The 25,851-nt window shown below is 42.0% G+C and overlaps 1 protein-coding gene across 13 annotated transcripts in view; it reads right to left on the bottom strand.

The window, feature by feature from the left end:
• shank2b (SH3 and multiple ankyrin repeat domains 2b) overlaps nt 1-25,851 on the bottom strand; it is a 292,642-nt gene that overhangs the window by 160,592 nt on the left and 106,199 nt on the right. For all 13 annotated transcript variants that reach the window (XM_061815646.1, XM_061815649.1, XM_061815651.1 and 10 more), the window contains one exon: nt 10,464-10,530. In XM_061815646.1, the coding sequence (XP_061671630.1) occupies nt 10,464-10,530 (67 nt within the window). The remainder of the gene's footprint in view (nt 1-10,463; nt 10,531-25,851) is intronic.

Here is a 25,851-nt window from a genome sequence, read left to right as displayed (position 1 = left end):
AAGGACTTTTAGGAGCCCCTAAATGCACCTTCAAAAGTTTAGGGGTTTTAGGGACTTTTAGGGCCGCGTGCGAACCCTGGATTGGGACTCGATCCCAAGAGACCCCGACCAAAGTCAGACATGTATCACTACAACATCAGTGACCCTTATATTATAATAATGAATTATAATTATTAAAAATATAACTTCTTTATGGATTCTAATATCTCTCTCTCTCTCTTTCCCTCTCTCTTTCTGTCTATCATGAACACACGCATGCACAAACATGAGGAAAAAAGGGGCACTCACCTCTGCAACAGGCTGAGCCCATGGTGGCCAATTGAAGATCCAGGAGTAAAAATGTTTCATCCCAACATGCAATATTATCCCCTCAATGGGGACAGAGCAAAGATGTCCAAACCCAAGAACACAATGAATAAATACCGTTTGTCAAATATAAACATTTGTGTGATATAAAGAGAGGTGGGGGTTGTATTTTGGTTGTCTTTGGGGGTAATCCTACACTATATGTTCCATTTACTGTAGAACTTTACCAGGTCACTCCTGTCTGATTCTGCTCACTGGTGAATAGTGTCCATGAGAGATAGTTGCAGGATTACATTTTTAGATTAGAGTTTTTTCTCTCTGTCATTCATTTCCTATTCAAACTCATCTTTTTCTCTTTCCTTAATATATTTGTTGGTTTCATCTTTTCTCATTTTCTCCTGAGGCCCTGTAATCCCTGAGCTCACTGTCTGCTCTACAACCTGCCGAAATGTGTTGAGCCACACTCCAAACAAAGCTTTGTGTACTTCACTAGTAACATAGATACACACTATTGCACAAAATCTGCATAAACCTTGAAGCTAGCAAATCATTGCTACGTAAATGCATACAGAATATAAAAACTTAACTGCTGTCTTTATTGAGTTAATTACATTAACTGTAATTTTTAAATAATTGAACAAAAATTAAAAAATAATTACCAATAAGCGTTACAATAAGGTTCAATTTCATTTAGGTTTGACAGAGGCAGGTACCTGCAACTTTAAATTGTTGTTATTCAATATATATGCCTTCTGCTCAAATTCAATATTCTACTGGGATCCTTTATTGTGTTCTATTGAAAACCCCAACACAAAGTTACCATCCACCTGACAAAAGCCAATCAGAACCAAGAAACAATTACCACAAACTATGAACCCCAGAGGGGTGGACAACTGACACAATTAAGGACAAAATTAGACTGCAAGTCAAGACTGCTGAAAATGTATCAGTACTCACCTACCCACTCCTGGGAACTTGCATGCTGCCAGAACTAAGACAAGGGGATGCAAAATTCTATAACAGCCCCCACATCTTGGTCACCAGCGCTTCCAGCTCCTTCCCTCAGGTAAGTGCCACCGAAGAATGCAAATTAAAACTAGCAGACATTTCAACAGCTTCTTCTTTCTTGCAATTAAATTGCTAGAGGATTCTGCACCATTTGCACAACTGTTATTGGATCAGCATTACGACATTACTTCTTTTCCTTTCGGCTTATCCCGTTAAGGTTCGCCACAGCGTGTCATCTTTTTCCATAAAAGTCTATCTCCTGCATCTTCCTCTCAAACACCAATTCCCCTAACAACATCCATCAACCTTTTCTTTGGTCTTCCTCTCGCTCTTTTGCTTGGCAATTCCATCCTCAGCACCCTTCTACCGATATACTCACTCTTTCACCTCTGGACATGTCCAAACCATCGAAGTCTGCTCTCTCGAACCTTGTTTCCAAAACATCCGACTTTGGCTATCGCTCCAGTGAGCTCATTTCTAACCTGCTCACTTGAGAGAGAACCTCAACATCTTCATTTCTGCCAAATCCAGCTGTTTCATGTTGTCGCTTCAGTGCCACTGTCTCTAATCCATACATGATGGCTAGCCTCACCACTGAATTATAAACTTTGCCCTTCATCCCATAACACACCAGACGCCTTCTGCCAACTGTTCCAACCTACTTGGATCTGTTTCCTCACTCCCTTACCACACTAACCATTGCTCTAGATTGTTGACCCCAAGTATTTGAAGTTGTTCACCCTCGCTATCTTTTCTACCTGGAGCCTCACTCTTCTCCCTGCACCCTTCTCATTCACGCACATATATTCTGTTTTACTTCGGCTAATCTTCATTCCTCTCCTTTCCACTGCATGCCTCCATCTTTCTAATTCTTCCTTGACCTGGTACCTGCTTCCACTGCAGAATCCAATGTCATATATGAACAACATGGTCCAAGGGGATTCGAGTCTACCTTCATCTGTCAGTCAATCTATTACCACAGCAAACAGAAAAGGGCTCACAGCGGATCCCTGATGCAGTCCCACCTCCACCTTAAATTCTTCCGTCACACCTACGGCACACCACACCTGTGCTTTGCTGCCCTCATACATGTCCTGTACTATTCTGACATATTTCCCCGCCAGAACAGACTTACACATCCAGTACCACAGTTACTCTCTTGGTACCCTGTCATAGGCTTTCTCTAGATCCACAAAGACACAATGTAGCTCCTTTTGACCTTCTCTGTACTTTCCACTAGCAATCTCAATCCATATAATACTTCTGTGGGACTTTTTCTAGGCATGAAACCATACTGTTGCTCGCAGATACTTACTTCTGTCCTGAGTCTAGCCTCCACTACTCTTTCCCATAACTTCATTGTGTGGCTCATCAACTTTATTCCTCTATAGTTCCCACAGCTCTGAACATCCCCTTAGTTCTTAAAAATGGGAACTAGAACACTTTTCCTCCATTCTTCAGGCATCTTTTCGCCCGCTAGTATTCTGTTGAATAAGTTGGTCAAAAACTCCACAGTCATCTCTCCAAATTGCTTTCATACCTCCACCGGGATGGCATCAGGAACAACTGCCTTTCCATTTGTCATCCTTTGTAGTGCCTTTCTGACTTCCCCCTCAGTAATCATTGCCACTTCCTGCTCCTTCACACATGCTTCTTCACCTCTTCCTTCTCTCTCATTTTCTTCATTCATCAACTTCTCTAACTTCCATCTATCTAACACACTACTGGCAGAGGTCAACACATTTCCATCTCTATCCATAATCACCCTTACCTGCTGCACATCCTTCCGAGTTGTATCCTTCTGTCTGGCCAACCTGTAGAGATCCTTTTCTCCTTCTTTTGTGTCCAAAATGGTGTACATGTTGTCATATGCATCTTGTTTAGCATTTGCCACCTCTACCTTTGCCCTACGTCGCATCTCAATGTATTCCTTTCAACTCCCATTAGTCCTCTTAGTGTCCCACTTCTTTTTCGCGAACCTCTTTCCTTGTATGACTTCCTGTATTTTGGGGTTACACCACCAAGTCTCCTTCTCCCCTTTCCTATCAGAAGACACAAAGTACTCTCATGCCTGTCTCTCTGATTACCTTGGCTGTAGTAAGTCCAGTCTTCCATGAACAATTCCTGTCCATTGAGAGCCTAACTCACCTTTTTCTGAAAGGCCGCACAACATTCTTCCTTTCTCAGCTTCCACCACATGGTTCTCTGCTCTACCTTTGTCTTCTTAATCTTTCTCCCCACCACCAGAGTCATCCTACACACCACCATCCTATGCTGTTGAGCGACACTTTCCCCTACCACTACCTTACAGTCAGTAACTTCCTTCAGATTACATCGTCTGCACAAAATGTAATCCACCAGGCTCACTGTCACTGATGCAGACCAAACTCTGACACCGGTGATGGAGGGACTGAACAGCCTGTGTCAGTAGGTCCAGTACCATATTCCCGTAGCACCCTATGCTGGACTCCCGAGGGATACAGTTGAATGCCTTCTCCAACTCCACAAAACGCATGTAGACTGGTTGGGCAAACTCCCATGCACGCTTGAGGACCCTGCCGAGGGTGTAAAGCTGGTCCACGGTTCCACTGCCGGGACGAAAACCAAAATGTTGCTCCTGAATCTGTGAGTCGACTTCCCAATTGACCACCATCTCCCATACCCCTGAATATAGCTTACCAGGGAGGCTCAGGATTGTAATCCCCTTGTTCTTGGAACATACCCTCTGGTCCCCATTCTTAAAAAGGGGGCCCACCACCCCAGTCTGCCAATCCAGAGGCATCGTTCAAGATGTCCATGGGATGTTGCAGAGGTGTGTCAACCAGGACAAACCCACAACATCCAGAGCCTTTAAGAACTCCGGACAAATCTCATCCACTCCTGGGGTCTTGCCACCAGGGAGATTTTTGACCACCTGCATGACCTCAACCCCAGCGATAGGAAAGCCCGCCTCAGAGATCTGAGATTTTTCTTCCTCTTGGAAGGCATGTTGGTGGAGTGTGTCAGTGGAATTGAGGAGGTCTTTGAAGTATTCTCCCTACAACTCACAATGTGCTGAGTCGAAGTCAGCAGTGCACCATCCCCTATGTACACAGCTTTCATGGTCCACTGCTTCTCCATCAAGAGATGCTGGATGGTGGACCAGAATATCTTCAAAGGCAGTGCAAAGTCGTTCTCCATGGCCTCAAACTCCTCCCAATCACAAGTTTTTGCCTCAGTGACCATCAAAGACCCATTCCGCTTGGTCAGCTGGCACTTATCTGGTGCCTCAGGAGTCCCACAGGCCAAAACCCCCTCATAGGACTCCTTCTTCAGCTTGACAGCCTCCCTAACTGCTGGTGTCCACCAACAGGTACGGGGATTGTCACCATAACAGGCACGGGCCACCTTACAGTCACAGCTATCGTCAGCTGCCTAAGCAATGGATGGCTGGAACATGGTCCACTCGTACTCAATACCCCCTTCCTTCCCCATGACATGGGTAATGTTCTGAGGAAGGGGAGAGTTAAAACTCCTGTTAAAAGGGGATTCTACTAGACCTTCCCAACAGGCAAACACCATATGTTGGGGCCTGCTACATCAGACATCTACCACCATCGATCAGTTCACAGCTCGACCCTTCTCTTCATCCAAGTGTCCAAGATATGCGGCTGCAAGTCCAATGACACGGCCACAAAGTTGATCATCGAACTGTGACCTAGGGTGTCCTGGCGCCAAGTGCAGAAAAGGACATGCTTATTGTTGAACATGTTGTTTGTTATGAACAATATAATATGAGCACAGAAGTCCAATAACAACACCACTTGAGTTCTGATTGGAGCGGCCCATTTCTCCCAATCACGCCCTTCCAGGCCTCACTGTCATTGCTCAAATGAGCATTGAAGTCCCCCAGCAGAACGATGGAGTCCCCAGTGGGAGCGCTCTCAAGCACACCCTCCAAGTAATCCAAAAAGGGTGGATACTCTGAACTGCTCTTTAGTGCTGTCAAATAGGTTGCCATGCCATGTGAAGCGATGGAGCAATTGATAGTAATTGGCTTAAGTGGCTAGGTTCATATGCGTGAGCTGAGCCCTAGTCTCAATTCTGAGTTCAGACCTCTGATGTTGCCAAACCAAATTGTACTTCAAACGGATTTGATCATGAATTGCCAGCACAGCAAAAGTCATCTTGATATCCTTATCCTCTCTGTAGGAATAATTGTGATTATAATTATCATACATCTGCTTTCAATAAAGAAATGCTTTGCTCTGTTCTAGATAACGTGGCAGTCTCCTAGCAGGAGATAGCAAGAACAAAAACGTCTAATCATCAGAACTGTTAGAACTGCTGCTTGTTAAAGAAAAGATGACCACACATGTATTCAGCATTTTTCCACACATGCACACGCACATAAACAAACATGTACACCTTGTTTCCAACTGTTTTGCTTGCAGTCTCCTTTTTGTAACATCCATGTAAATAAGGGGCGTCTTAAAACTAAATAAATAGAGGTGCTGAGGAGAGGATAATCAGAGAGTGCAGTGGTGAATTGTACGAGACAGTTCCTCTCCTCTCGCCTCGCGAGTCTTGAACTGGTGTCTTTGCTTACTTTTTGTCCTGTTTAATGAATGTCTGATTGGTGAACCTGACACTCTCTTAATTCTTATCACAATACATACACATACCAAATTCAACAACCTTAAAACCTGATTGAGTTTACATTTTGATATTGTTATAATTGAATTGCAGCAGGATTGCTTGCAAATACTGAACACGTCTTGTGATTTGTTACAGTTTTGTTATCCACAACATACTGTTTTACATTCTTTTTATTTCTCTTATATTGATGTACATAATGGTTTGAAACTGCTTTGTGTATAAGATGTAACCTGTGTATGATTGTCTCTCTCAGACAAGGCGACACATGATGTGCTACTGACAAGAACAAGCCTGTTGGAAGCATGAGGGAAATGTATTCACAAGAATGTTTACACATTTATTGTGTATTGCTTAGAGATGAACATAACGTTATGGAAAGTAGTGGTTGCAAGTCGATGGCGAAAGGGACCTTACACAATAACAAAAAGTACATACCATTAGGGGCGGAGAACCCAGTAAACATTCTAGAATGTTCTCCGAAAAGGCTATAAAAAGCCTTGTACACAAGAGTATGAAGCTCTTCTGTCAAACCAAAAAGGCAGGGAGACACATGCTCTTCTTTTTGTAATATCATGGGAACATGCTGACGGGAGGAAATCTTCAAGCAACTTGGAATGCATATTTTTGATTTGTCCTCTTTAATTGAGCAAGAGTAAAAGATTACTATAATAAGATAATTGCAGGGATAATGCCATCAATATTAAATGGACAGGAAAGAAGGGCTAGTTGGCTGTTCAATTATTCCTACTCCCTAAAATTCCTTATCACTAAATTGGGCTCCGGGCTGCGTAGGACTTGATCACCCCTTAAAACTCATTCAAAAATATATACTCATCATATGATATATTACTTTTAATCATTTTACTATTCTTTATTTTTATTCATTTCCATTTTATGATCTAATGCTTTTAAGTACTTCGACTTCTTTTCAATTGATCAATTATATTCTTACTGTTATTCACTTCATATTATTTACCCATGCTGTCATATTATCATTCTACTTTTTGACTATCATTTTATTACATATCTTAATTTCACTCCCATATATTGTTGTCATTCTTATAATGAGTTGTCTCATATCTACCACTCACCCTCTTTAATGAATGGTCGTCGATGACATTAATAACATTGAGTCGTAGTTCCATCTAAAAAAGTAACTTATTGATAAACGCAGTCTTAATATAAAAAACAAATCTATACAATCCTAACAAGGATTGTTAAACTTACTAGGCTAATGACAAATACAATCGATTCGTAAAAGATGAAGCTGCTGTAAAAATGTAGTGATCACATTATTATCCTTTTACTCTGTATGGTTACTCAATAAGGGCTAATAAGTGAGGGCAGACTGGATTGGCTTCGTAAAAATAAGGCATTTAGCACACCTAGGCGAATTCATCTCGACACCGGATTAGAAAGCTCCCGTCCCCTGGCGTACACGGCATTAGAGTCGGCTGGGGTAAAGAGGAAGCTTAATACGTTTAACTGGAGAGCAGGTCGGGACATTTTTCCCAATTTGTCTTGAGGATAAGCAAAGTCTGACAGTGTGTATGCACAAACAAAAGTCAGGACCCATCCTTCCATCTGAAGGTGGAGGGAGGCTACCCTCCGATGCACCAGGGTGAACCCCAACGAACAGGTGTCGAGTCGGCGGGGGGCAATAAGAATACTCACACCTCAATGGCGCCTATCACCATAGGGAATGGCAGAATTGAGTCCAACCCCTCTCAATAAGACTGGTGCCAGAGCCCAAGCTGTGTGTGGAGGTGAGCCCGATGATATCTATTTGGAAATTCTTGACCCCACACATGAGCTTGGACACTTTTTCTGCCAGAGAGGTGACAATACACGTCTCTTGACGTATTGTACCCCAGGGTCAGACCCATGGGAAGGGGAACCCATGTTAGCTTTTTGGGCTGTGCCTGACCGAGCCCCATTGGTGCACGCCCTGCCACCACACCCTCACCCTCAACCCATCTCCAGGTCTGGATTCAGATGGGGCCGCCAGTAAACCACGTCCAGACAAGGGAAAACTTCTTCCCAATTTTTTTTGTTTTTTAAATCTTCTTACGGTGTTTTTTGGAGCTGTGCTTCGTCCGGTCCCTCACCTCAAACCTGTTTTCCATGAGTGACTCCTCACGGGATATAAAATCCCAAACAACTTAACCTTGTATGTACAATAAATTATCATTTCTGACAACACACAGAGAAACCCATATTTTTGTATACTTATCTTATATGATCACTTTTGTATGAAAGATGATGCAGGATACAATGTACACCAGATGCATTTCCCATTCCGTGCTTCACAATAAAACTAGGCAGGTATGCAGTAGCTGTGTCAGGCAGGGGTGGGGCCAGGCCACTGTCCCGTGCGCAGTTGCCTCCGGCAGCCACTCCTCACCTGTGTGCATCATATTTTGCCATGGGTTTTTGTGCCTTTGCCTTTGTTGGACTGCCTACCTGTGTATAACCTATGCCTGGAATAAAACCACCCTCAAAATCGTTTCACTGCCTCTGAGTCCTGCATTTGGTTTCCACCTCATATCCTATGCTTTTGACAGAACGAACTTGCCATACACGGACCCAGCAGACTCAGATCCGATTAACGCTGAACTTCAAGTGTAGCGGAATGAAGAATTTACTGCCTTTCAAGCACAAGGGCTGAAAAATTTTCTGCCTTCTGCTTATGTTTCAAGGTTTAATTGGAGCTTTGGAGTTCCATGCTGAAACATTTCGCCTCACTGATTGCGATTCCCTAGGACCAGGCTCAGGAGAGGGGATTATTCGACTGGCCGCCACCTCTTGTTTTTGTTCCGGTGACACCCGGCCCGTGGCGTTCCTCTCCCTCCAGTTTCGTAGGCGCAAGGTCCACGGTCACACACCTTTGCTCATGTGCTCCAATGGCGGCATTCAACCTGTGGCCCTCTTCTACACATGCTTCGGAGACACCCAACCCATGACCACACCTTGGCAGTACTCGACTAGCAGCAGCCGCTGCCTCTCACCCATGGGTCAGTGGTGCTCGAGCCGCCGGCTCTCGCTCTTGCCTTGCCGATGCTTCACCCGTAGCTGACATATGAAATTGCTCGTGTGAAAATGAACTTTCCCAACGCTGATGCTGAATTATTTCACATTGTTACATATATCTATCACAGGTTAAAAAAAAAAAAAATCACCGTCATTTTTAACAAAAAAGACTAAAATACATTTTAAATTTTGTGCATCACTAATAGTAGTTGTCATTACATGCTATACTTCAATTCCATTTAAAAGCAGCTTTGTGAAATACTTCATTTAGCATTTTAATTAGTTATTATTTAGACTGCGCCAATGTAAGTCTTTGAAATCCCAAGTTTCCACTGTGCAGCAATTCGCTACGGAGACATTCTGTCTTTAAATTACAAATGAAGCAGGAATATACAAATTTGAAGTGCAATAACCATATAGACTATGGTTATTGCAATGGGAATCACAATGGCTCAATGGCTACAATAATCATGAATCAGATGTGATTTTAAACAGTAAGAACAAATTAACATTCAGGAGTCATACTATCTATCTATCCATTTTCTTAGCTGCTTATCCTCACAAGGGTCGTGGGAGTGTTAGAGCCTATCCCAGCTGTCAATGGACAGGAGGCAGGGTACACCCTGAACTGGTTGCCAGCCAATTGCGGGGCACATAGAGACAAACAGCCACACTCACAATCACACCTAGGGGCAATTTAGAGTGTCCAATTAATGTTGCATGTTTTTGGGATGTGGGAGGAAACCGGAGTGCCCGGAGAAAACCAATGCGTGCACGGGGAGAGCATGCAAACTCCACACAGGCGGGGCCGGGATCAAACCCTGGACCTCAGAACTGTGAGGCCAACACTTTACAGCTGCGCCACTGTGTCATAATATTCCTGTAAAATTCCATTTAGTTTCGAAATGTTATAAATCCCTAATCAACTCGAACACACACGAAAAAAATCTAATTCCAAATCCACACGGTGCAATAAATGAAGCATTGTATTGTATAACTTCCCCCAGCAAAACACAATTCCCTCCCAGTTTTAATCAATATAAGAATCTTTTTGTCCATCCTGCAGTGTCATCTCATCCATCCACAATTCATTAAACACACACACACACACACACACACACGCACGCACACTCTCACACAGACACGGGCGCTAACACCTGTGGAAACAACTAATCAATTCTTAGTGGCCTTACACTCCTTGTCATTGTGGGATCTGTGGAATTGTTTTTTTTTCTCTCAACCTAATCAGACTTGGATTGTCATGGTGTAAACATGAACTTTCATCCTCTTGGTTCTTTCAATCCCCTAGTGGAGGTTATACTGGAAGATCATTTAAAAAGATCAAGACATGGAGGATTTGTAATGTATCCCAGCAGAGATTCAGAAATACACAATGGTGGCTGAAAAAGAATACTGTAGGTGAGGGATGGAAAGCTAAATGGAGGAAAGGAGAATAGAACCTATTTTATGTTATTACTTACCTAAATCACTCTCTTTGTGGTTTTCGATAAGTTCAGCGAGATCAAAGTTTCCAGCAATAATTGCAACCTGGAGAGCGAGAGAAATGGAGAGGCTCAAATTCACGTTTTCCCAAAAAAGAAATGAATAAAATGCTCTACAATCACTTTCCCCCCAAAAAAAATTAAAAAATTGGGAAGGCTATATTAATTTTAATAAATAGCTACTATTATCCCAAGGTATTATATGTGTCTCAGAGTGGAATAACAAGAAAGGAAGGAGCTGTGTGTATTTTGTCTAATCTTTATATAGTGTTGACAATCACTTAAATTTAATGTAATAAAATGAAAATATTCTTTCCTCTCCTGAAACAGTCAGAGATTCCTCTGACTTCTAATCTTCATGGTTTTAACCATCTGTAGTCATGAATATAATAATCTGTAACATCACACACACACACACACACACACCACACACACACACACACACACCAAGATGCGCAGATGACACAATGGTGCCCAGCCTGGATGAGTATGCAAGTCACACATTCATGTGTGCGTGTGCTCGTGTATGGGGGGCTTTCTGCTTTTAATCTTTCAGTTGCCTCATCACAACAGATGATCCCTCTTACAATTGTCACCAATATAGTACAAATGAAGAGATCCATAAAAATACAGCTGTATTGATTATTTTTTCAATATATCCAGTAGCTTTCATTCAAAAAGTTTTTAGGTGCTTGAAAAAAACTTGGTAAACATGTACAGTTCAAATGTACAGTTTAGTAAATATTAGGAAAAAGACATTGTTGGTAATGTCTGTGACCATTGTTTTTATTTTGTTGTTGTGAGGTTACTGACACACACGCCTGACTTTGGTGCAGGCAGGATGAGAGCAATTCCCGGTCAGTGATGGTGTTGATATGTTCCGTGAGACTGACTGGCGACCAGTTGAGGGTGTACATCGCCTTTCGCCCAATGTTAGCTCAGATTGACTCCAGCACTTCTGTGATCTTAGTGAGGATCAGTGGTTTGGAAAATGGATGGGTGTTATAAGTGGTTATAAGTGATATCAGATAGGATGATGGAATGGAAGATGGACAAACATTAGATGTATGTTTCATTTGATGCCACTAGGGGACAGTCAGGTTTTTTTTCTTTTCGTGTGGCTACAGAGGTTGTTACTCTGCCATGTTACAAATCTTTCATTAACGTTTCTGCTGCTTTCAGTGTTTTTGATACGCAAGGTGGGGTGTTACAATAACATTTATTTTCACTGATGCAGTTCTTGCAGAGCTTTCAAAAATATGCACACGGATGCACACCTCAAGGGATACCGGGCAGCATTACATAAGCATGCATGCTCTGTATTCTGCAGAATAAATACCAGGAAGAGGAGAGCGAGGAGAGCATGTGCACTGTAAAGTTGAGGTACTTTGCCCCCTTCCTCCACAGTTGACCTTTTCTTCTAAACATTGAATTTCTCAGGACAAGCACTTGGGGGCTCTCTTTTGATTATGCCATCCACAAGTGGGAAACTGCTTGGATTTTTTAACACACAAACATCATTAATATGCAATGTAAACCTCAAAATCCCAGGTAAATACAAAGTCTTTCTTCATACTTAAATGACTAAGTATCTTAAAGAAGTGTATTGCCTTCCGTAGTATCTCAAGTCCCATGTAGAAAATACCTGTGGGTTTGTCAGAGAATGGTCATGTCTTTCTCTGTGAATATTCGCTGCATTGCAACCCCCAAAAATGTGGGTGTTCCATTTTCACATTGTGTGGGGATGTGTGACAAATCTTTGACAGGCTAGTCCCAATAGATCGTTGTGGACACTGGAGAAATATATCAGGACAAAATAACTGACAGATGAACTTGTCATCTTAACTTTGACCCGGAAATGATCTGATGATGACTCAAGTGTGTGATGTGAGAAGCAACAGTCAAGAGTGGTTGCACTTTCAACACCCACAGCAGGTCGCTGGACTGGTCAAAGCCTGATAAACCCATAGTGATAAACTAGATGAAGTAATATGTTGTGGAAAAAGTAAATTGTGTGTATGCGTCCATGCGCGTGCATTTGTGTGTGTGAAAATTTAGACAATTGACCCTAAAGGTCCACTCGAACCAGACAAATGTGTACAATGCCCGGACAAATAAAGTGCAAATTATTTGATGAGTTTAAGGGCTCAGTGACCCACAAAACCACGGTACACTTTCATCGTTCCTGAATGTTTGGTGGAGGTAAGCATGAGTATGATATCCTTGCTCTTGCACAAGTACAGTACTGTATATGAACAAGTGCAAAAGCTGCAATCAATCTTTTTATCTTTATCTTTGTCACCCACGTCTTAGTCTCTGCCCATCAGTTGAAAATGAAAAGACTTATTTTTACACCAAAGACTGCACCCCTAAAAATACCAACTGTCAAATTGAAATCAGACAACAAAAAAAGCATAAAAATGGGATTACATTAATTAACAGCCATCTTCACAGACACTAATCTTCCGCTGTTTTCTAAGATTATGTAACGTTAAGTCAGGATGAGTTAACTTATTATGGCCAAATTGAAGTGAGTATGGTAGATCAGGTTTTCACTGAGACAGCTTGTAAAAAGTGAAAATCACAAAGGTTCAAGATCCCCGAAGTTGTTGGGGGTGTCATGTCTCTGGCAGGGTCGCTCAAGGCAAATAAGGTTCTAGATAAAGGCAGTATTGTGTAAAAACTCTGGTGATGTCCAGGGCATTGGGATATATTTCGTACCCCCGAAAACTTATCAACAGGGGTGAAGTCAAACTTTTGTCCCCTCAAAATGCTCATTGAAGGGGAATTCCCACCCAATAGTGTTTGGTTGTCCCCTCAGGACGGATGGCTAGTGCCACTGCACCTGCTGCTCGACCTCTCCAGGCCCCTGGATAAGGGACCAGCCATACCACGCCTTGGAGCTGTCAACCAATCACCACCTGATGGTGTATTGGCTTCAATGATAGGGGAAGGTGCTGGTCCAACCTACCAGACCTAAATGTATTGTGAAGGTCTTCTGATCATGTCTGGTTGAGTCCTTTGTGAGAAGAAGTTTCAACTGGCATAGTGGTGCCAGTTGCTGCCTGCCTGGGTCCCCGATTCTAGCTGCAGGTGTGGGCCTCTTGCTCCTCGGGCCTGCTTCCTCCCCTTCTCCCTGTTGTTTACATCCTGCTGTGGTCACCTCTTTTTTTGGGTGCTCCCCTGGAGGCTGTGGGCCCTGCTGTGGGGTTTTTGTCTCTTCCTGCTTTGGGTGGTGGATCCACCTCCTACACTCAGAGATGGGTTGTGGCTGCTACTGGGAATGTGAGAATTCCTAGGTTGGTCTGGATGGGGCAACTGTCTTCTTCAGTGATTTTTCAGTCTGATGGTCCCAACCCGCGGGAGCCATCCCTCTTAATCATTCACACAATCACTGTATATACTTTCTTCACTAATCACATCTGAGCACATATACCATACATATCAAAGGGTTCCTGGGTGACTAGTATGAGTCAAGAGGGTATGCGTGTCGGACGGGGTTTCATGGGTGGAGGGGGTTTGGCTGTTAGGTAGTAGTGATTGACAGCCCTGCCCCTGCACCTTAACCCTAACCTCAATGGCATACATCTATATCACTCACCGGGGCAATGACTTGTGACACTGAAAGCAGTTTTGTGAGGTCTTCAAAAAAAAAAAAAAAAAATTATATATATATATATATATTAGGTTAGGTACTCTCGCTGTCAAGATGTTCAAGGATGAAGTGCAGGCCTATGTTGACTGCATCATCCGCAGACCTGTTAGCTCGATAGGCAAACTCTTGTGGGTCCAGTTGGGGACCTATGACGTTCTTGAGGTTGTACAGCACACGGGGTTCAAAGGACTTCATGACCACAGATGTCAAGGCAACAGCCCTGTAGTTAATTAAGACCTGAGACTGCTGCTTTTTTTGGAGACTGGTATAATGGTGGAGCGTCTAACGTACCCTTCATGGATGCTAAACAGCGGAGAGGAAGGTGGAGTGGAAGTTGGTGCTACTTGTGGTGCGGCTTGGTGGTTGCGTGTCTATTTTGAATCTGCAGTAAAAGCTATTTAGGTCGTCAGCTAGCTCTTGTTTTCTACCAGGGGTGAACGTCTCTTGTAGTTAAAGAGCGATTGTAGACTGTCCCAACTGTTTTGGAGTCATTAGCACCAAGATGTTTTTCCAGTTTTAACTGCATACTCTCTCTTTGCAATGTTAATTTCTTTAGTCAGCTGATTTCTAGTGCGATTGTAGAGGGTCCTGTCCACACGACTAAATGCAATCTCTTTAGCCTGGCGGAGTTGCCCAAGTCTTTCTGAAAACCACGGTTTGTTGTTATTGAGCATATATAAACAAACAAACAGACAAACAAACAAACAAAGAAACAAACACATAAATAAATATTGGTATGATACTTGTGACTCACTACAAGTCAGTTCTTAGATCACTGAGAAGCTTCAAAATTGTATTGTTGCATTGTTTGGCATTTCAAAAATGTTTTGGACATTGAAATAGTTTTCCCTGCCACCTCCTACTTTGCCTGTGCTGCACTGGCAACTCTTTGGATGCTGGTTTTCACCAGCCTTCCGACTCTCCATAAGCATAAGACAATGACTGAAAAAAAAAATAAATAAATAACAGCAAGCTGACAGTTATTAACAACCCGCTGCCATGACTGCAACAAATGACAAAAAAATATATGGCCTTTTAATTATACATGATAAGTCAATCAAAAAAATGTAGCATGGGGGGGCACAAGCCAGTGCAAACTGTAGCCTGGTCTCAAGCCCACAGCAGAGGGTTGCTTCACAAAGGGCATTAGGAGGAAGGGATTAAAACTTAAAACCTTTTTAAACAAATATGAGTATCCATCCAAAGAATTCCATACCAGATCGGTCATGACCCTGGTTTACAACATCTGCCACCAGCGACGTTAACCTATCGTGTTGCAGTAGAGATTGAGCTACTGTGGGTTGAAGACGAAGGATAGGTGGAAAATGGGTTATTCGGTAGAAAGAGAAGAGGAAAGCACAGAACCTAGAACTCAATGTGGGGACTTTTGATGTTGGAACTATGACAGGAACTTTGAATGTTGGGACTATAACAGGAAATGCTTAGAAGTCGGTTGATATGATGATTAGGAGAAAGATTAATAGATTGTGTAGCCAGGACAGCATGTGAAAAAGGCTGTAATGCTAAAGGTTCAGGGGCAGGGTTCAAATGAATTTACTATGGTGTAGATTGGAAGAGAAATGGAGCAGGGGGGGATTGTAAAGGAGAGTTAGCTAAGAATGTCTACAAGGTGAAAAGAGTATCAGATCAAGTAATGAGGCCAAACTTGAAATTGACAGTGTTATGTATAATGTGATTTGTGGCTATACTACACAGATAAGACGTCACCTAGAGGTGAAGCCAAAATTATGGAAGGTTATAGACAAAGTAGCTCTGAGCATCCCGGACAGAGTGAGAGTTATGATTAGTGCTGATTTTAATGGACATGTTGGTGTAGGAAACAGGAGTGATGAAGATGTGATGGGTAAGTTCACCATCTGGGTAAAGAACCTTGAGCGACATGATGTTAGACTTTGAAAAAAAGGACTAGCTAGCAGTAGAAGGGCAAGAAAAAACAACTGAAGTGGACAATTAGGACTGAAGAAGAAATTAGTAGGACCAACCTACATAGGCTTGAGGATGTGAAATTTTGTCTGTACTTCAAGTGGAACTTTTTCTTTCGTGTCTGCTCTACTTACATTGTCATTCACCACCAGAAGACTGCAGTTTTTGAGTAAAGATTGTTTAATGCCAGAAGGGTTAATATAACAGGACTAAGAGAGGCTCTGCATAGCAGCTGGAGACAGTGTGAGCCCCCTAGTTAATTCCCTCCTCTTGTTTTGGTTGACACCCTTGCAGGGGTGTGACTCCTCAACACTTATCCTATGTATGACTCAAGGCAGTGATGCAGACATTCTATCGGTCTGTTCAGGTAAAGAAGGAGCTCAGCCAAATGCCAAAGCTCTCAGTTTATTGTTTGATCTATTTTCCTACCCTCACCTATGGTTATGAGCTGTGGGTTGTGACCGACAGCACAAGATCCTGGATGCAAGTGGCCAAAATGAGTTTCCTCGACAGTGTCTGGGCTCTCCCTTAGAGATAGGGTGGGAAGCTTGGTCATCCGGAAGGGCATCAGAGTCAAGCTCCTCCGCATTGAGAGGAACCAGTTGAGGTGGCTTGGGCATCTGATTAGGATGGCTCCTGGCCGCCTTCCTGGTGAGACGTTCCGGCCATGGCTCACCGGGAACTGATCCCGCGGATGCCCCAGGACACGTTGGAGAGACTATGTCTGGGAACGCCTTGGGATATATTACTGCTCTTCTCCAGAAGAAGTCGAGCTGCAATACTTGTGTCCAATCGGTGATAACAGGGCGACAGAGCAAAATCCACACCCAGTTTCTACAAGGATACTCTCAGTGAGGTGAATAAGGTGTGAACGTATTGGAACTAGAATTTTCTATTCACATTGAGAAGAGGAATCTCACAACTATGTTTGTGTTCAGATTTATCACTTTCTTTTCATAGATGTTGTTGATGTTACCATGTTTCCATCTAGCATGGATCAATGCCAATTTCCAGCACATAATGAGGAAGGGAGAGTATGTAGGAGGTTAGAGCTTACCCTCCTTAGGTGATTCATGCATTCGTAGGTGATTCACCTGCAGAGTTCTTGTTTTTGAGGGATTTGAGCCACATCAGCATTGGGGACAATTTGGCAGATCATCTCACACTGAAAAATCATTAAGATTTAGTGTGTTCAGCAGTTCTTTCAAATGCTCTTCAAAAAGTTCCAAGATCTGTTTTTTATTCTATCAGAAGCATATGCCAAACGGACAGGAACAGGTGCTTGTGAAGCGAGGTTAAAAATGCTTTTTCGTCTTCAGTAGATTTTGTGTTTGGTTTCCTTCAGCATCTCACTGGACTATTGCTCTATTAGGCACTTCAACGGCTTTAAATCCTAGAGGACTTTCAATTCATTCCACAATTGGCAAAAAAAAAAAAAGATCCATCATTGCGAGGTTACTGGCAGCCTTTATTACTTCTTTACTGTAACCCCTATGTCTTTATGTCTCAATTGTCTATCTGTTGCCGTCGTGTATGTTGTACTAGAGTGGCTCAGACTACCCCGGACAATTTCCTTGTATGTTTCCGACATACTTGGCGAATAAAGATGACTCCTTTTCTGATTATCGATGACAAGATGAAGTTCGGTATACAGAGTGAGGAGGTGAAGGCCCTTGATGTTCTGTTTTCCAACACCATGGTGGTCCAGAGCAACACTATAAATGGCCCAGCAGAGGATGTAGTTGGGGCACTCCTACATCATTTGCGTACTCATTGTTGTAGCTTTGCCATAATTTGCATAATTGTTCCTGATTACTACTGCCCACTTACGTTCTTGATAGCTTTATGCACCATCTGCACAATTTTATTGTATTATCACACTTTAAATTGCTTTAAACTGCTTGAGGACTCTCCATCATTTACACAATTGTCATTGTATAAGCATGACCACACTTATGGGCACTCTTTCATTGCTCATTATGCCCTAAATGTATATTTTGTCGTAGTGGTCATTTGTTGTTGTATTAGAGTGGCGCCAACTAACTAAAACTAATTCCTAGAATGTTTTAAAATACCTGGCCAATAAAGCTTATTCTGATTGAAAAGTGACTTCTTGTACGTTGCCTGTTGGAAATTCCTGCCCATCAAGCAAGTGTGGAAAAACTCAACAATATAATGTGTTGTTAGCAGCCCAAGTTATAAAATGTGTCCGTCTTTGTGTTTGGGGCTATTACTACTTTATGTGCCACATGCAAAGTTCTCCACACTACCTGTACCTGACCTGTAATTTACAGGATTGGTTGTAACGTCGTCCCGATGAGTGAAGATACAGTCAATATTTTGGGAGTCTTGGGTCCACTTCACACTCACTCTCTCTTTGAAAGTAAAAGCAAGAAGCTCAAAGCATCATATTGCATTAGACAGTACCGAACCCAAAACAAAGGTGCTTTCAATAGTGTTTGTTTAGAGAGGGTGATGAGTACATTTGACCAGCGCATGTCACAGACATGTTATTAAGACACATGTGAATTGCATCCATTTCCATTGAAAATGGCACAATACATTTCCTTTAAATATTTATTTTAGTTTACCTTTAATTTAAGACTCATGACAAAGACACACACACATACACACACAAACTACAAAAGCAACAGGAAACACAGAAGCAATGTATCCTTCATTATCTTTGCACCACCCACCATCACCACCACTACTGCCAACACCATCATCACCGCCCTCACATTGATTCTTTTCCCGTCCCCCTCCGGTTGCTATGGAGACATATGGTTGTGTATAACACAAAAGTAAATGTAGTGTTGGGGGAGGTAACTAGGAGTAGGATTATAGAGGGGCACTTGCAGCTGAGTTGAACACCTGAAATGAGGCAGCTAAAACTGGGAGGGTGGGTGCATCTGATTTAGAAGAATCAATCAATCGTCCTAAAAGGGGAACAACCCAATGATATAGTTAGTATATCATAACAATTGACTTCCAGGAGGTCTCACATTGTTTTTAACTATGACATATGGTGTATCACTATTGTGGAGCTCTAACCGTCCTATGCACATTAAGTGCTGCTTCTGCAAAAAAAAAAGAAAAAAAAATGATGGATAGGCCTCTGATGCAGCAATTTACAAGAACTGTAAATTGAGACTTACTACCTGGAGATACTTTGTTGCTACCAGTTTCAGTTGATGTTTGTTATAAGGTATTGCTGGCATAAATTTTGCCTTCAGTAAATGAATTGCATCATCTCTGAGCTTGAGATCAGGTCCCTCACTTGATCTTTGAAAAATAATTAGACTTTCAAAAGGCATCAATTTCTTTCATAGTACGTTTATATTAGCCATTTGTGCTATGAAGTGATGTCCTATCACTGTTTTAGTAGAGAATACTGCTCTATACATATCCAAATTCATCTGTTTGTTCTATTCTAAAAATACCAGTGAGCCTTTTTCATTAGCATGCCACACTGCCTTCACCATGTTAGCCATGTGATGCTGTCTGCTTGGATCATGCACAGTCCCTTTACTCATACAATTTGGCTTTGATTTGAGCTGTTCAAAGAATCTGATTCCAGAACATGGGATGCCCTTTTCAATGCTTTCTGGCAATGGCTAACATTGCTTTAGGATTGAGTGATATATAGTTTATTGCAAACATACAGATGAATGTGACTTAATTGCAACTGAAGGCTTTTAAAAGACAAACAAATGGGATATTCTTCAACGGCCTGATTTCAATCCACCAGTGTAAAATGAAAGCAGCACAAGACCCACAAGCAAGGTTCGTGGCTGCTGTGAAGACCTGTCAAAACATCTCCAGGGAGTAGACCCACAATTTGGGTCATCTCCATAGATTCCAGACTTCAGGCAGTGACATTCATATATTAATTTTTAAGTATGAAAGATCTTGTTATATGAGCAATTATGCCAGTTGTCTAACTACTTTCTTAGACCTTGAAATGAGAGTATCTTGCATAGAGTGTCAGTACCATGGAACCTTGCAGTTTGAATGACACAGGGGTCGTACAAATTGGACTTGGTTAAAAAAAATCTGCGTTAAAAAAAAAAAAAAAGACCTCGGTGTTCAACCCAATTATCGGAGTCCTAACACACTAGCAAAGCTGAACCCATCTTGACCAGGTAGCCGAGTTGAGCTGAGCAATTCCGAACGGACACGGGGTGGTGCCGAGACAAGCCACTGCCCACTTCAAAACAAGCAGGCAGCACACATATTTGTGAGAATAGCTGTGCTACCAGCAACAGAGGAAAAAGGAAAATTGTGTGAACCAGAGTGGATTTCACCCTGGAGAACCCAATACATCCAAATCTTCTTTTAAAATTTTACGTACTAATAATAATGTCAGTCAAAAAGCATCAAATTAACACAAGAACATCACATTTGGAAAAAAGTACTAATTTACTTCCGGTTTAGATAATACAACACATATGACCCGGTGGGCCTTAACTACCAACTACTGTACAGTACAGCAGTAACCACATGTGAGACGTTGGGCTTTAAGCGCAAAAAGAGTAACTGTGGTGCGTTGCGTTAATACAGTGGGACCTTAATTGCACTGGGTCATATGTGACCCCATGGGTTCTCTAGGTTTAAAGAAGCAGAAAATTACTAGGTATGAAAATTGTGTGCATGTTTGTTACGGATCTTGCCAACAAGAATTGGCTAACTAGATTATTTCAACTACCCTAAAGAATAAAAATACAATAAAAGGCAGCTATTTTTGCCAAGGGAGTGAAAAGCAGTACAAGCCAAAGGCCATAGATAATAGAAGAAATGGAAAATGTACTACAGAATTATCCAATCACATCACGGAGGGTTACATTGGCGTAACTTCCTTTGAGTCTCTCTGAACCCATCACACCATGACCAAAAAGGTAAATGATACACATATTCTCTTAATTTCATAGCATGGGCACAAGTATAGCCATGATTTAACGTAAATGAACTCTGTACATGTTCATGAGAGGTTCTCAACTTTACTACTCCTCAATGACATTTAGAGTATGACGTGGACTAGTCACTATTATGTTTTTGTAGTAGGCAGAGCCATTTGGACCAACATCTGGTGTGCTTTTATTTCGAAGGTATGACTTTGGCTGCCTGAGTGTTGCGGAGCAGACCGTGGTGGTCGTTGTTGCCTGAGGTTGTGAATAAAAGCTTATATTGTGGAATACACAATGCAGTCTGTTTTATAATATGATAGTAACAAAACAATCTTGAACATGGCAATTTTCCTCCATAAGGAGATGCATCTCCTCCATTTTCTGGATTATGAGAGATAATGAATCAAATCTGTATTTGGGATAGAGAGAAATATGAGAAAGTAAGACATCTATGAAGAACTTGCAAATGACAATGAATGTAATGGTAACTTAAGCTTGTAGACAGGATGAAAAGCTTAGAAGAAAAAAAGGGTAGATGGAAGGGAAGAGGACCCAAAGAACCTAAAGATATGTAATTGTTAGAAGCATACCATTCTGAACCATGGTGTTTTTTATACTATATCACTTGGTGAAAAAAAAGTGCATATGACATCTAGATCCCGTTATAAAGACACACTGAATTCTACTTTGGTGAGAATAAAAAATAGCCTGATGTATACACATACACAGCCACACGCAAACAATTTTAGACACTGACACATGATACCGAATGGTAATCCCACACACCCACGCAGTGGTCTAATTAAAAACATGTACACAAAAGCATAATCATGCCTCATTCAGCTGTTTCTGAACTCCCAGGTTGATAATGTGGCTCCTAATAATTCAATTTTACGGCAACAGTCAGGTGTGCAGCATGTCCAGTGTCTTTAAGGATGGTTAGATTTGATGAGTGAACAAACAAAGAGCTACCATCCAGAGCCACGAAATGAATGAAAAAATTCAGTTTTAGACCAAGTTTGTCTTTTTGACTTGCCTGTTATACCTCCGGCTTGAACTGACTTTGTCACCATTTCTTTGCGTATTAAAGCACCACTATTTTATTTACAAGGACAATTTTCCACAGAAATGCTCATTTTCCAGCAGAGCCCTGGCCCAATCCCATTTGAATTTTTTAAGAAACCAATTATGTATATACTTGTGAATTAATGGCAGCAAATTTCATTAGCTATGGTAATTTTGTAAAACTTTGATATCCGCGTTTAATAATCATCCTTTCATATCTCTGGTGACCACACTAATGTTCAAAATCTCCTCGAATTCCAACCACATACAGGCACAAACATTTTGGACTAAGCTTTGGGCTTCAAGTGTAGGTGGCGAGTGCAACTGTGATAAAGATAGTCCATGCGAGAGAGTGATATTTTCCTCTTGAAAACACGTGTGAGTCCACAGCATGTCTAGTGGATTTTTGTTGTTGAAAAATTACATTGGCCACCAATGCCACCAAGATAAAATTATTATTATTTTTTTCAATATAATTTAACAGGCGACACGATGGTGCGGCTGGACAGTGTTGGCCTAAACTTTCTCAACTAAGCCCAAATTTATTTGACTTTCATATATATACCATTTATTTTTTCATCCAGCGATAGAACCTACCCCAGCTATATTCAGGCAGGAGGCGGGGTACAGATCAGCAAACAACAATTTGCACTCACAATCACACCTATGGGAAATTTAAAGTCGCCAATTAAAGCATGTTTTTGGGATGTGGGAGGAAACTGGAGTGCCCAGAGAATACCCACGCAGGCATGGGGAGAACATACAAACTCCACACAGGCGTTTGAACCCCGGACCTTAGATTTGTTAGGCAGACGCTCGAACCAGTCGTCCATTGTGCCACCACATTTATTATAATTAATTAATTAATATATTCCGTCTTACTTCATCTAATTTTAATTCCTGTCCTTTGCAGTGCATCCCTCCACCTTTCAAATTGTTCCTCCACCCACTCCCTGCTTTCACTGCAGATCACAATGTCATCTGTGATCATCATGGTCCACGGGGACCCCAGTCTAAACTCATCTGTCAGCCTATCCATTACCACAGCAAACAGGAAGAGTCTCAAAGCTGATACCTGATCCAGTCCCACCTTAACCACGCCACACCAAATCCACACCAACACCAACACCACACATCACGACTGTTTTGCTGCCCTAGTAGATGTTCTGTAGTATTCTAACATATTTCTTTGCCACTTCAGACTTCCACATAAAGTATAGTACCACAGATCTTCTCTGGTTACTCTTTCATGGACTCTCCACAAAGAGACAATGGACAGTTGCTCCTTCTGACCTACGCTGTACTTTCCCATCAGCATCCTCAAGGTAAATAATGTAACTGTGGTAGTCTTTCTATGCATGAAACCATACTGTTGCTCACAAATGCTCACTTCTGTACTCAGTCTAACCTTCAACACTCTTTCCCATAACTTCATAGTGTGGCTTGTCAACTTTATTCCCCTGTATTTCCCACAGGTCTGCAAATCACATTCCTCACCACATCCATCTCTCCAAGATGTTTCCATATTTCCACAGGAATGTCATCAGGACCTACTGCATTTTCAATTTTCATCCACTTTAATGTCTTTCTAATTTTCCCCTTAATAATCATCGCCACTTCCTGGCGCACCACACTTGTTTATTCTCTCGAATTTTTCCCATTCATCTACTTATCAAATGATTATTTCCTTCTATCCAGCACACCACTGAGACCAGTCAACACATTTCCATCTCTATCCTTAATCACCCTTACCTGCTGCAAATCCTTCCCAGCTCTATCCTTCTGTCTGGGCAACCAGTTCCCCTTCTTAAATGTACAACCTGACATACATGTCATCATATGCCTCTTGTTTGGGCTTGACATTTGTCCTATGTCACATCTCCATATTTTCATTTCACCTCTCCTTGGTCCTCCCAGTGTCCCACTTCTTCTTAGCTAATCCCTTTCCTTGTATGATTTCCTTTACTTTGAAAATCCACAACCAACTCTCCTTCATTCCCTTCCTACCAGGCAATGCACCCAGAACAGAGCTGTTTGTCTCTCTGATCACGTTGGCTGGAGTGGTCCAGTCTTCTGGAAGCTCTTCCTTTTCACCAAGAGCCTGTCTCACCTATTCCCAAAAAGCCCCACAAAACTCTTCCTTTCTCAGCTTCCACCACATGGTTCGCCGCGCTGCCCTTGTCTTCTTAATCTTGATCCCCACCACCAGAGTCATCCTACTACACACCACCATCCTATGCTGTCTAGCTAAACTCTCTCCGACCACTACTTTATAGTCAATAACCTCCTCGAGATTACATCGTCTGTACAGAATGTAATCCACCTGCATGCTTCTACCTAAGCTCTTGTAGGTCACCCTATGTTCCTGCCTCCTCTGTGAAAAATGTTTTCGTATAATATTCCACTAAAAAGTTCTCTTTATGTATTTTCAGCTCAAACTGGTGGTCATTTCCAATAAGAACAATCCATTTTGGAGAGATTGTTAATAATGGGCGGCACAGTGGATCAGTTGGTAAAGCATTGGCCTCACAGTTCTGAGGTCCTGGGTTCAAACCCGGACCCGCCTGTGTGGAGTTTGCATGTTCTCCCCGTGCCAGCGTGGGTTTCCTCTGGGCACTTCAGTTTCCTCCCACATTCCAAAAGCATGCAACATTAATTGGACACTCTAAATTGCCCCTAGGTGTGATTGTGAGTGCGTCTGTTTGTGTCAATGTGCCCTGCGATTGGCTGGCAACAAGTTCAGGGTGTACCCCACCTCCTGGCCGTTGACAGCTGGTATAGGCTCCAGCACTCCCCCGACTCTTGTGAGGATAAGCGGCAAAGAAAAAGGACGGATGTTAACAATGTAATTGCTATGAGAACGCTCCTTTTTCCATTGGCAAAATCATGATGCCGGGATGTCTACGGCTGACGTCATTGACAGAACGGAAGACCAAATTTGCAGCATAGCCCGAGTGTACAAAAAAAAAAAAAAACAATTCTATAAAGTAGTAGTATTTTATTGAAGTAAATTAATGCCACCAGGGTTTGAATTTAAAACGGCACAGAAAACAGGACTTGAATTTGAAATGGAAAGTGATCCGATTTTCAATAGTGGCTACAATTCGCTGTCTGAAATTCAACTGGCTACAATTCGCTTTCTGAAATTCAACCTGCTACAATTCGCTGTCTGAAATTGAACTGGCTACATTTTGCTGTCTAAAATTCACCGTCTGTGCCACCATGCAGGGTTACTTCATGTCAGAACCAAACAGCCGGCCAATCCAGTTACGCTTTCTTAGTATGTGATGTCACGTGACTAAGAAAGCGTAACTGCGATTGCCTGGGTGTTCGGTTCTGACCTGAAGTAACCCTGTCTGGCGGCACAGACGGTGAATTTTAGACAGTGAAATGTAGCCTGTTGGATTTCGGACAGCGAATTGTGGACAGTGAATTGTAGACGGTTGAATTTCAGACAGCGAATTGTAGCAACTATTGAAAATGTGATCATTTTACATCTCAAATTCAAATCCAGTTTTCTGTGGCATTTCAAATTGAAATCCTGGTGGAACTAATTTACTTCCAGAGTATTTACTTATATTTTATACATCGCAATTGTAGAGCAGAATATCTCCTTCTCCAAAATGAAGACTTTTCATGGATTTCAAAAAATAAAGACATCTTGCTCGAGTTTCCAAACGCCACTTTGTTCAAGTTGGTATATTGCTATCAAATATCGTTGCACACTGACATCAACACAACTTCAAAGTTATGTTTAATTGCTAATTTAAAATGTTAAAAAAATCTCAAAATATTA

The sequence above is a fragment of the Syngnathoides biaculeatus genome, chromosome 3 (genome assembly GCF_019802595.1).
Source record: "Syngnathoides biaculeatus isolate LvHL_M chromosome 3, ASM1980259v1, whole genome shotgun sequence".
NCBI classification, from domain to species: domain Eukaryota; kingdom Metazoa; phylum Chordata; class Actinopteri; order Syngnathiformes; family Syngnathidae; genus Syngnathoides; species Syngnathoides biaculeatus.
This window is presented reverse-complemented; position numbering and strand designations above follow the sequence as displayed.